Source organism: Dryobates pubescens, chromosome 19 (assembly GCF_014839835.1).
Source record: "Dryobates pubescens isolate bDryPub1 chromosome 19, bDryPub1.pri, whole genome shotgun sequence".
NCBI classification, from domain to species: Eukaryota; Metazoa; Chordata; class Aves; order Piciformes; family Picidae; genus Dryobates; species Dryobates pubescens.
This window is the reverse complement of record NC_071630.1, coordinates 18411403-18424061: the sequence shown is the minus strand read 5'-3', so window position 1 is coordinate 18424061 and position 12659 is coordinate 18411403. Positions and strand designations below refer to the sequence as shown.

At 42.0% G+C, this 12659-nt stretch overlaps 1 protein-coding gene across 3 annotated transcripts in view; it reads left to right on the top strand.

Annotated features, from left to right (window-relative positions):
• Positions 1-12659, top strand: part of ZNF423 (zinc finger protein 423) — a 231561-nt gene that overhangs the window by 202294 nt on the left and 16608 nt on the right. For all 3 annotated transcript variants that reach the window (XM_054170102.1, XM_054170101.1, XM_054170104.1), the window contains 2 exons: positions 5582-5713; positions 7242-7357. In XM_054170102.1, the coding sequence (XP_054026077.1) occupies positions 5582-5713; positions 7242-7357 (248 nt within the window). The remainder of the gene's footprint in view (positions 1-5581; positions 5714-7241; positions 7358-12659) is intronic.

Below are 12659 nucleotides of genomic sequence, written 5' to 3'. Positions count from 1 at the left end.
TCCAAATGGTCGGTATGGCACGTCTGGATCTTAGCAATGGTAAGGAAGAAATGTCTGTACAGCAGGCGCCTTCTTCCTCTAGTGTGAGCATCTGCATTTGCCATTCCCTCATAGCACTCGCATCGTGTTAGCAGACCTCGGGTTTATCTCCATCATTGGATCGTTTTTTAATGGAAACCAGTGGTGAAATGGTGCCAGCCAGGCGAGGAGTCAAAGTGGTTCTCTGCAGGTTTTGTTTTGGAGAGAGGTGTCCACTGCCGTCATCCTTTCCTGGTCCCAGCCCCTTGCTTCTTCACAGCCACATGGGAAAAATTACTGGGGAAGCTCTTGCTTTTCTTGTAAGTTTTGCCCTTTGCTTACTTATTTACTGAGAATTGAGTTGCATAAACAGAGTTTTCCACACAGTTTTCATTTTATTACCCCATCTTCATTTCTCTTTATTTCAATTGTAATTATAGCACACGACCCATTTAATTCAACCAAATTTATGGTATAATGGACAGGAGAAGGTTCTCTGAGAACGTGGTGTAGTAATGCTTTGTTACACTTAATTACAGTATTTCAAAGTTCATTAAAATTCTCTCCACAGAGAAAGACCTAGGAGTGCTTGTGGACAGGAAGTTGTCCATGGGGCAGCAATGTGCCCTTGTGGCCAAGAGGGCCAATGGTATCCTGTGGTGTGTTACGAAAAGCGTGTCCAGCAGGGCTCGGGAGGCTTTCCTCCCCATCCACTCCGCCCTGGTGAGCCCACACCTGGAGCACTGTGTCCAGTTTTGGGCTCCCCAATTCAATAGAGACAGAGATCTTCTGGAGAGAGTCAAACAGAGATACGAGGGTGAAAAAGGGACTTGAGCATCTCTCCTATGAGGAAAGACTAAAAGACATGGGGCTGGAGGAGAGAAGGCTGAGAAGGGATCTTATCAATGTCTATAGTATCTGAGGGGTAGGTGTCAAGACTCAGTGATAGGACAAAGAAAACCAGGTACAATCTAGAACACAGGAGGTTCCACCTTAACCTGAGGAGATGCTTTACAGTGAGGGTGACAGAGCACTGGAACAGGCTGTCCAGGGTGGTTGTGGAGCTTCCTTCACTGCAGAGGATCAAAACTCAGCTGGTTGCATTCCTGTGTGGCCTGCCCTAGGTGATCCTGCTTTTGGCATGGGGTTTGGACTCTGATTTCTGGAGGTCTCTTCCAACCCCTAATGCTCTGTGATTCTGTGAAAAGTGCAGTTAACTCATGGATGTGTACAGGAAAGATACTTCCCTTTTTTGCCTTAATTTGCTGTCATGAAGTAGATATAACTGGTCTGGGAAGCTACTGTACAGTATATGCATGCTGTTGTCAGGAGCATGGATCAGATTGATTTACACAATCTCTCAAATTAGGACTGCTGTGGTTATTTCATGTGAGAAAATTTTGCTTCATAAAAAAGGTTGAAGGGAAGAGTTTTAATTAACAGTAAAGACAATGCCATCTTGATCTTTGTTCAAATCTCCCATTTGTTATCGCTGTGATAAGGTGCCAGTGCACACAGTGTTAATGCCTACTTTTATATTGCCATTAATATAGTTATAATTAGAAATGCAGCTGATACAGTGCATGGGTTTCATACAGCATTATTAATTATACTGCATCCTCACCAGGAGGCTGCTGGTGTCGGTTCTTTTAGAGGCTGAGAGACTCATTCTAATATGTATTAAATGCACATTGCTGCAGCAGAAATGGCTTTATGGGGAAGCATATTCCACTCTAAAATGGGCAGAATGACTGTAAGTGCTACTAAGTACCCTATCGACAAATTCGAAACTAGCCCTCAAATGCATCCGAACTTGGGAACAATGAGCAGTGTGCTTTGCCGCCCCAGTGCAGCTGGAGCTGCACAAGCTGGTAGTCCTCACTAACAGGCAGTAAATTATGTACCTCCAAATTTATACAAATGCCTGCCTTTGACATCAGTGGGCACCACCCAGGTTTCACCTTCAGGATTCAGATAATCAGCTCTTATTCCTACTGGCTTCCCTCAAGACCAGTATGGAAATAAGTATGTGTCTGCCAGGGATCAAATGCTTTTGGAGACAAAAGTAGGTACTGAAAACATTACAGGATACTATCATCTCCCCATGATACTTTAACACAAAGCGCTCTGTTCCTCTTTTGGCCTGACATAGTTTCAGCCTGACAGAATCCAGCAGGCCTGCTTGTTTTAAACAAGAGCACATCGGGGTTTTTTGTTTGGTTGTGGGGTTCTTTCCCTCTGTGTGTGGATGTGGTTTTTTGGGGGGAGGGGTGTTGTGGGGTGGTTGGGTTTTTTTGTTTGGGTTTTTTTTGTGTGTTTTTATTTGTTTGAGTGGTTGTTTTTTTTAGAAATGATGTGCAAAATTGATGCTTATTATTTTGAGCTCAGGGAACAAAAAAAAGGGGGCAAAAATGTCAAGATTCTCATTTGCTGTGCATTGCTTCTTTAGTCCTGTAATCAATTGATCCCTGCACAGATACACTTATGGAGAAATGGGAGATCTAGCATAGCAAGCTGTAAAAATCTGCATTTTATTTCACAAGTGAGAGGGGCTGCATAATTCACTTCGAGTTACATAGGTCTCTCATAGATGCTTGTCATGTTTTAAGACCAAAAAAAAGAGGGATGAGGGAATAAAAATGAGGGAAATTATTATGTATTTTCTGTTGTTAATGTCCAGCACCACACACTGACTGGAGCATTGGCTGTCACACTGCATTGTCAGAGAGCCACTGTGCCTGTGCATATATGATCTTATATAATTCAAGGAAGTTAGTCTCCAAAGGTGACTGAGTATCCCTATACATGTGCTGTGTCTCTGTGTAAAATAATATGCTGTAAAATGCCACAGAGAAGAGAGTGATTATAGCAGCAATTCTATCTATATCTTTGGGCATTTTCATATTTTGAATACACATGCATGAAAAGAGAAACGTTTGTCATGCTAACCATGGTACTTTTCCCCCCTTTTTTTCTTCCTGGATGGTTTTATAGACACAAGAAATACATAATGGACTCCTGTGGGAGTGAAATAAAAACCCCCATCGGTGAGGAGAAGGCCTTATAATTCAGAAGTGGATTTGCAAATCAAAAGGTCTTGCCTCGAGTGGGATAAATTTCCAGATCTGCAGGAACCCATTATGTTTTATTATTTTTCATTCGAGTTTTAGTTTGTTTGTTATGGGTTTAACTATTTGAAATACTGCAGGGATCAGCCAAGAAAATACACAATCTCTGTTACCTAATTAAACATACCAAGCTTGTAAGAATATACTTCAATTTAAATGCTCAACATTGTTATTTTTTTAATTTTACTGAAATTATAGGTATTTAGGCTGCAAAAGGCACAGTCATCAGCAGTAAGTGTCTGTCTGTATTTATGAACACATGTGCTCACACAGGACCATAGGCTGTACATGAATCACTGTTTTCAAAATACCCAGTATGTGGAGGGTAGAAAATTAATGTCAAACATGATTTCTCTGATTTACTCAGAGAAGGAATTTGTTCCATTCCCCCCAGTACTGGCTTTGTCCTCTCCAGGTTTATTGCAACATTTGGTTGCTGTACACAGCTGTGTGGCTGGGCATGCTCAGGATGCTCAGCACAAGAAATGCATCCCTTTCCCATCTTTTCTCCCCTCCAGATCAGATTGCAAAGATCAGACAAAGCCAAAACTTTTCAGGCAAGGGTCTGGTGGGAGAAGCCAGCCTTATGCTACAGCAAGGGTAAAGGGTCAGGTTTTGAAACCCATCCATCAAAAAGGGCGATTGCACCCATCTGTGGTGCCTGGCCAAAGAGAGAGCTGCATTCCTTGTTGCATCCTAGAAATATCTCAGTCCCTGGTTACGGCTGCCTAGGGAATTCTTGCAGCTGCTGCCATGGAGCCCACCAGCCCTTTCATCTTTCTATTTCTGCCTTTTTACTCCTGTTCCTTTTCTCTTTACCTCCTTCCCAGCCAGCCTGTTTACTTCTTCCCATTCCACTTCCCATTCCTCACTGCAGCTCTGGTGCCAGTGTTTACCTCAGTGCCCTGCTTTCCTCCTGTGTGCCACTTCTGCTGTGCAGGGCAGAACACCCATTGCCACATGAGTTTTCAGAGCCCGCCTGGCCTTGAGATGGCACAGGCAGCTCATTGCTCGTGTGGGCTGCTGTACAAGGCACTGCATGGAGAGTTTTTTAAATTCATTGTTATTTTTCACACTTAATGGAGGGCTCTTCAAGGCCTGCGTGCTCTGGGAGATGCTTCTAGCTGCAAGTGTGCCTTGTGGCTGAGTGCAGGCCGTGCCCAGCATCCTGCATACAGAGTCCCTCCATTTGCCTGCCCTGGCATCCAACTCCCCACCTCGTAAAAAGGCTTTGGGATCCAGAGTGCACCAAAAGCCTTATAGAAAACAGTAATTTCCCTCTCTTTAGCCCTTCTAAAGATATAGAAAGCTAATCTAAAGCAATTGTAAATAAAGAGCAGGCTTCAGAAGGCTTGCATTATTCACAAGACCCAAATGCATTTGGCAAGAGATTAGTTCATGGTATAATGCAGTCACTTCCTCGCTATCTTGGAACTAAAAATTGAAATCAGTGATATTTGAAGATAGAAAAATAAAGCTGAGTATACATCAAAAGGCAGAATTTCTTTAGGTTTTAAAATATATTTTCATGAGAAGTTTGTGTGCCTCTACACTGAAGGAAGGGCTTTTTCAGAAGTATTTACAGAAGCTATCCCAAATTTTTTAAAATCTATATATACTGTACAGTGTATTGTCTAAATTTCTACAACTGCCTCCCTGCCTTCATGAAAACCAAAGGATTGTTTCACTTTATGTGTGAAAATGGCTTTAATATGACTTCAGTACCTGAAAACAAGGCTCAGCTGCACCCAGAACCACAAACTTCAGTAAACAGAGAAACAGATCATCTTATAAAAGTGGTAGGCTTGAAACAACAGTCATAATTGTTGTTATCTCTCTATGAGTTCAGCTAGAATGAAACTGTGTATTCAGTGCTGAAGATCTATGACAGGGAAATTATACTTTCAAGTGATGCTTAAATACCTTTAATGATCTTGCTTCACCTTGGGAAAAGACAAAAGATGTAAAAATAAGGCTAGAGGTCTGGGCTACTGCTACTCTCCAATAGTTTCTTCCTTTCCTATATGTTTGTAGTGATGTCTGAGGTGAAGACAGCATTTCAGCCAGTGTTCAGTGTTGGTGGTTGAATTCACACTGTTACATTAATTTTAAATGCTATTTGACTGTTTAATAACCTACAGCCAGAGCAGGAATGCTCTCCCGTTGTGGTAGGATGTGAGGTGGAGCAGCACAGGGCCATCCTGAGCCTGAGAGCGGACGTGTAGGGTTCTGGTGGGCTAGTGGCAGCTCAGAAGGAAGGCCCTGGGTGTGAGGGGCCTGTACAACTGCACTTTGCTGATGGGGCCGGAGCCACATGGCGTCTGTGGGTTCTTGAAGCCATGTGTGCTGGCACAGGCGTTTCTCGCTCACTGCTGCTGCATCCCCAACGCTAATCTGCTGTGTCACTAACAAGTTGTATCATTTGAACCTTGCAGAGGAAGGCATCAATCATGAGTGCAAGCTGTGTAACCAGATGTTTGACTCTCCGGCAAAGCTCCTGTGTCACCTGATTGAACACAGCTTTGAGGGGATGGGAGGCACATTCAAATGCCCTGTTTGTTTCACAGGTAAGACAGGGAGGCCAAGACAAGCCTCAGCGTGCATGGCTTCATCCAGAAATGACACTCTGGGGATTGGTGAAATACTGCATTCCCTTCCTTGGTAAAAAGAAATACCGTGCTTGGAAATGTTCAAACTACTGTCTGTCTGCAACTGGGGCTCGCTCCAAAGAGCAGCACTGTGGTGTGTGATACCGAACAGCACTGCTGCATGCTGCAGGATCTGCATCCGTCCTCGCACTTCGAAGCCTAACCTTAATTGTACCTTGTGGCTCAAAGGTGTGATAGGTTTCCAAGTGCAGGACTTCCAAGGTATGGACCTGCTTTTGCAAGCCCTTATTCACCTGAGCAAGGACCCATTAAGGGCTGGGTTTGATAAGACCAAATTGTACAACTGTAATTTTGCCAGGTGCTCTCTCAAAGGTTTCTTTAAGGCCACTTTTCTCATGGTGGCACATTTAGAACTCCTGTCTGAGGACCTGCTAGGTATTCATTTCCAGCTTTTAAGCTGTCTCATCAGTGCAAATGATCTTGGGTGATCCTGCTTTTAAAGGACCTGCAGGATGCATGTTAAAGGCTGCCTTCTATGCTCTTCAAAACAGCAGTTAACATCTGCATTTCTAAACTGCTTAGAGAGGTGTGGGTCACATAGTTGTGACTGTGGACCTGTTGTCAGTAGAAGGGCAGCACCTGAAATTCCTTTAACTTTGGTGGGAGTAAGGCAAACTCAGCACCACAGGGTTTGGCCCAAAACTCAAGAGCCTGCTTTGTGTGAACTTGGAGTAAGTTTATTCATGCCTGAAACATGCTGTAAAATTACTTTGAGTGCATGTGTTTAATTCCACTAAAGAAGCAATTTTTACATACTGGTGGTCATTCATATAAAATGAGATGAAAATTAAATGAGATATATTTTTAACCAGATAAAGTGCAGTATGTCTCACTTCCAAATTTCATGTGATAAAGTCAGAATAATTGTTGATTCAAAATCATAATGTGGATGCTGTGATACTTCTTGATGATGAATCTTAATAATTTTTTTTTTATACTGAATAGACAGCCCACTTAAATGGCCTAAAAACTCTGACAAGCCTGCCCTTTCAGACTCACATGTCTGCCAGAAACGCTGTTCTAGACCACGTGTCTTCCAGACCAGCCATCAAGGCTTCTCCTGGCCCAGTTGTCCTGCATTAAAAATGCATCTAATGCACCTGCCGTGGGCTCAGGGCTCCCCACAGGAGCGGTGACATCCTCTCTGTTCTGATGATTGAGTTCTTCCAGTTACCTGTGGACAGTGTTAGCTTTATGTGAAATATCAAAAATCCATACCGGATTTAGAGTCTGTTAGAAGTAAGCTGACTGTCAGCCTGCAGACACTAAATTGACTACTTGTAAGGAAATTCTGCTGAACCAAGTGTTGGCACATCTCTGGCAGATATCCTTGGACTTTCCAGAGTCTTTGCAATCACAAAAGTGCAGTTCAAGATGAGATGCCTTACGTGAAGCCATCTTAACTAACCGTGCTATGTTGTTCCAGTTTTTGTACAGGCAAACAAACTGCAGCAGCACATCTTTGCGGTCCACGGGCAGGAAGATAAAATTTATGACTGTTCCCAGTGCCCACAGAAGTTCTTCTTTCAAACAGAGCTTCAGGTATGTTTACAACAGGAGTAAAGGCAAAGCTAAAGCTGTTGATTTCTCTGTGCGACGATCACCTTTGAGCAGCTTTTAGAAAAGGTGCTTACCCTTGGTGTGGTCTCTTCTGCCCTTAAACAGTTGCTCAGTATCCTTCTGCCTCCCTGGGTGCTATCAAGAGAAAGGAGTCTCTGAGCATTCCTGGAATAAATAAATAAGACAAGACAGATCTCATGATTCTTTATGAGTATTTCTCTTGACAGTAGTGTTGCTACATCCTGACATGTCTACGTCAAATACCTTGTAAATAATTTCTTTTTCTTTATTAATAATGTAAGAACTGATTAACATACAAAGACTAAGCAAATGGTAGCTGTCCCCTCCCCTTCCTCACTGTTAAGTCAAAAGTAAAGGAATTTTCCCTACTGAGGTATGAGAGCAAAGCGTGCATGCTGCTCAACATGGTGCTTAATTAGAAGCTCCACCAAGGCACTAGCACATTAATAAGCTACAGCTTCTGCAAACCAGGCTTTGCATACCAGTTGTCCTGGCAGCAGTGGGGGCCACAGCCTTTCTAGCCCCCACAAAACAAGCGTTCGGCTTGTGCCCGGTCCTGGGTGTAGGACCTCTTTCAGAGGGACTGGATCCTGACTTCACCATGCTGCTGCAGCTGCGCTCAGGGCACTGACCTCAGGGGCCACCTTAGAGCCATACTCATGAGGCTGGGGTTTAAATCTGATACTTCTGGTGCTAAATCCCTGTAGATGTTGAAACCTCCATGGCATGTGTGCCTGATACCCCACAGGAAATGGACCACTGCAGCTTGCACTTCCAAACACCTCAAAGGGAGGCGCTTTCCTAGGCTGCCCACCTCAGGCATAACTTACATGTCTAGCATGGCCACAAAAAAATACTGCTACTGTCCCCTGGAAAATGTGGGGGGGTTTATAGAATGGTACTGTATGCCTCATTTAAATCTATTAGCTTTATAGAACATGGTTTACTTAAACTTTGGAGGGTTTTTATTTATCTTGCTGAATTCCCAAGCTGCTGCCTCTTGTGTCGTGCTGTCATGCTGTGGAAGGATGGTTGATCTTTTCACTTTGTTGAGTTTATTTTTTTTTCTCCCAGGGGAATCTCTTCTTTCTCTTGTTCTAGCAACCTGATTTGCATAAGTGTACAAAAGTTTTAACTATACCTTGTTAATATTTTAATAAAGTCAGCAGATTTTTGGTTTGTATGTGCTCACTGTGAGCATTTTATGAAGGCAACAGTGACTTGCAAAGCTGGCTCTGATTGTCCCCCCCATTTTTCCTTTAAAGTGGTGTTTGGTCAAAATGCCAGAACAATTAAAATGGTCACACTGGCTTCCTAGGTTCACTACATTAACCTTTAAAATCAGATGGTCAAATAAAGAGAACCTCGTTAAATTATAGCCTTAACAGAGGCCCACTTTTTTTTTTGCAATTAACAGTTTTAATTACATAGTTTTTCAATTCTGAAGTGTTATGCATTGCAAAATTGCTGCAAATAGCAGCTTTAATCAGATAAATTATGATTGTAATTTTCCAGTTTTTATGCAGGATTTGTGTGCATGTAAAATTTCTCTGCTCATAATAATTGCACGAGTAGTTTTGAATAGTGTTGGCTGAATGAAAATTCACCACTTAGCTGCACAGTTTTAGTCTTTATTTCAGCAGTGACTCAGAACTGTGTGTTTGCTTGATGCCAGGGATTGTACTAGTCCAAATACCTCACCCAAGGAAGACACAAAACAGGTGTGAAAATCAGCTAGAAATGCTCACGACTTTGGAACCAGCCTGCCCTGGCACAATTAATGTCATCAGTTTCTGATGTGTGAGCTGCCTGTTCTAAATGTCTCAACTCTTAGTTATATTTTTGTTGAGTAATGAAGATTTAGTGTTATTTTAGTCAGGGTTTAATCTGCACAAGCCTTTCAGTCTCTTAACTGTGCAATTGTTCTTGTGTGGGTAAGTGACTGCTTGATGAATTTGACTTTTCAGCTCTGATCTTGCTTTCCCACTGGCATAAAATAAGCAGTGTCAAAATCCGAACCTACGCTTTGTTTTACTTCTTTGTATTTTTAAGTGAAACCACTGAAAATACTTTTTTAAGAAAAAATTGTACATTCAAGTATTTCAAGAGGAAATTCAGAGTGAAGTGTTTACAGAAAAAGCAAGAAAAAGGAGGAGAGTGGGGACAATGACAGGCAGCACAAGGAAAAGGTAACTTTTAGAGATGTCACAGAGCATCATGAATTGGCCCTGCTGATTGGCGAACATTTCTTTAAAGGGGGTAAACAGCAGGTAAGCCCAGAAGGGCACGGGTGTGCCATGTGATGATAGATGTTGCCACTGCAAATGCACTTTTAGTGCTTGATGCAAATACTGCTTTAGCAGCATAAAGCTCTAGAAGCGATCAGACCCTCTTTGTGTTTCTGAACTAGTAATTCGTTGTAGTAGAGGTTTATGCTTTGAAGTTTACACCATCTGATGGAGTCATAAACCAAGGCTTAAGAAAACTCTGAGGAACAGAGCTCATTTTATAAAAGGTGGAAATTCTTGTTTGAATCTGTAGCAATGAGTCAATGAGGTTACCTGGATGATACTGCCAGAAGAAAAGAAATGTTATTTAGCTGCTTACATTATCTCATTGGAAATAAAGAATGAAAACAAGGTAAGGTTGACTAAGAAACACAAAGGAAACAATATATGTGATAACCCCATGTACCCTTAGGGCAGAAAAGGAAAGGCTGGCAGTTCCGTGTTTTTCACATCCTCAGTTTGTAAAATTGACAGCTACGAATATGATGAATTCTCCTGGAAAAAAGTAGTTATAGCTCATGTACAGAGCATCAAAACTATGGCCTTTCATTCCCCCTGCTAAAACATGCTTACTGAAAGAAGTGTAGAGTTGGAGGTTTGGGGGCTTCCTCACAACTAGGGCAGAAGGAGCCCTTTCAAACAGAGCCCCATCTCTGGGACCCATGTCAGGAGCTGCTGGCCACCACCAGCACACCTGCTTCTCACAAGCCACTGAAGCCACAGTGGCACATGGGGCATTCAGATGTAGAAGATGAGCTAGCTCTCTGACAACTGTAATTTTAGTCTTTACTATTTAACATGTAGCAGGGAGCCCTGCCAACACTGGAGATGGCTCAGAAATTATGACACATAATGGGTGCTGGTAGTTACATTTGTGGTGTGAGTCACAGCAGAGAAAGATGCTTCCTCAGATGCTTGCATTGAGAATTACATTACACAAATTTTGACTGGAAAGTGATTTTTTTTCCAGAGGAAACTTAGAGAGGCTTTCTATGTGCACTCTTGCCACACTGCTTTTTCCAAGGAGCCATCTCATAACCAGTGAAGTATTTGTATTTATAGGATTAATTCCTGCTGTTTGCTTGTGTACTGTTAATCGTATTGTTTCCTCCTAAATGACTACAATTGATGAAAACTAAGTCAAGGGATAGAATAAACAATGCACAAACAATCCAGGTACCAAGGGAGCAGGGTACCTGCCAGGTCTTTCCTAGCACAGGTGTTCAGGTGTTTTATTGCCTGCTATGAATAAAGGGCTTTCTTTTCTGTTCAGATTTGGAGACATGTCAAACCACTAAATTAAGGGAGCTTCACTGGAGGAATTTGCTCTCATTTTAAGTGCCCAGTTTCTTTAAATATACACATATTGAAAAGAACTACTGTAGCTTATTGGCTAACACTGTGGTCTGTCTCCCTCCTCATTTTATTTTCTGTGAAAAGCTGGCAGTTTTCATATACCCATAAGCAGACATGAGCTGCTGCACAGAAATTGCACTCATTATATTAATAATGATTTACCATGAACGTCCTCCAGGGGCTTGATTTGGTCCACATCAAAGTCCTTGGGATTCTTTCTGCTGATTACAGCAGAATAAGCCCTAAGCAGGTTTTCCTTTTTTTTTTTTTTTGTCTTCTTTTAATGTCAGCTTGATGTTAGATATGTCTCATATAGAGGTCTGCATCCTGCCCAGGTGAGGGGAGCATCACAGCAAGCCACCATGTAGGCCTGATGGTGGACATTAAGATGCTGCTCTTGCTGTACTTGCAGTGGCTTCCCTGACAGTGGAGCAGTGAGGAGCAACGTCTCCAACTGCTCATGCCAGTGGTCCTTGCAGCCATCTAGGTACAACACTGTCCCTTGAAGCATGTTGGGAGAATGAGAGCCTCTTGGCTTGTACATGACCCACCTGCATACAGGCAAGTCTACAAGGGCTACACATAAGAGCTTGGTGTAGTGCAAATGGTCATAGCACTAAAGAAATACTTCAGCAATTTCAGGTCTGTACCAAATTATTCAAAATCTTTTAGTGGTTAATGTCCACAGCTCCTACTTGAAAAATAGGCTTTACCTACTTCATGCAGGTACAGGAAAAGCTCACTTAAGTAGAAGTAAAACTTTTCTTCAAAATAGCCCTATGTGTTTGCAACACTGAAACATCTCAGTTCTTCTAGGCTCCAATATCCATCCAGTCAGTGAGAGAAAGCAATTCTGTGGTATTTCAGTGAACTTGAAGAAAATACCCTTTTTTTTTTACCCCCCCTGGAAAGTGTGTGGATGGCAGGACAAATGGGACCTGCAGCGTGGAAGTACCTCCACTTAATGTAGCTTTTGCTGTATTTCAGACCTTATGTGTGGCTTCAGTGTTAACCACCAGGAGCTTATTGCTGGAAACAAACAACAAGCTCTTTGTAAGCTTTGTAGGAAGCACTCCAAAAAATCATGTGTCGAATTAATTTCCTGCAAGTAAAAATCCATGTGTTTTCTTTTAAACAGAATTTATATCTTTGCATCTAAGTTGGATTTTTGATAGACTCTTCAAAATCTGTAACTGTTCTTAAAAAGAATCAAATAAGAAAAAAAAGTTAGTCCTACTTTAAAATGCTGACAATGACCCAGGCAGTTATCCTACCAGATCTGGCTAGTGTTTCTCAAAAAAATGTTGCTATGGTGCTTGGAGTATTGTTAAATTTTAATTATTAGTAGTTGCAAAGCTAATAAATTACTAGAATACCAGCCATATTGCTGGGTTTCATTCAGACACAGTCAGATAATTATAACTAACAATAATTAAAAATTAAAAGTGCTGTAGGCACATACCTGTCATGTCGAGTCTGTCTGCCTGAACGTTCTTTATGGACTGCAAAACCATAAGTTTTATCTCTGATCTGTTGTCACAGTAGGGAAGAGTATTACCTGTTAGGTCTCAGGTTTTCAATACATGTATTTAAATTCAGGGGAAGAGGAATATATGGCT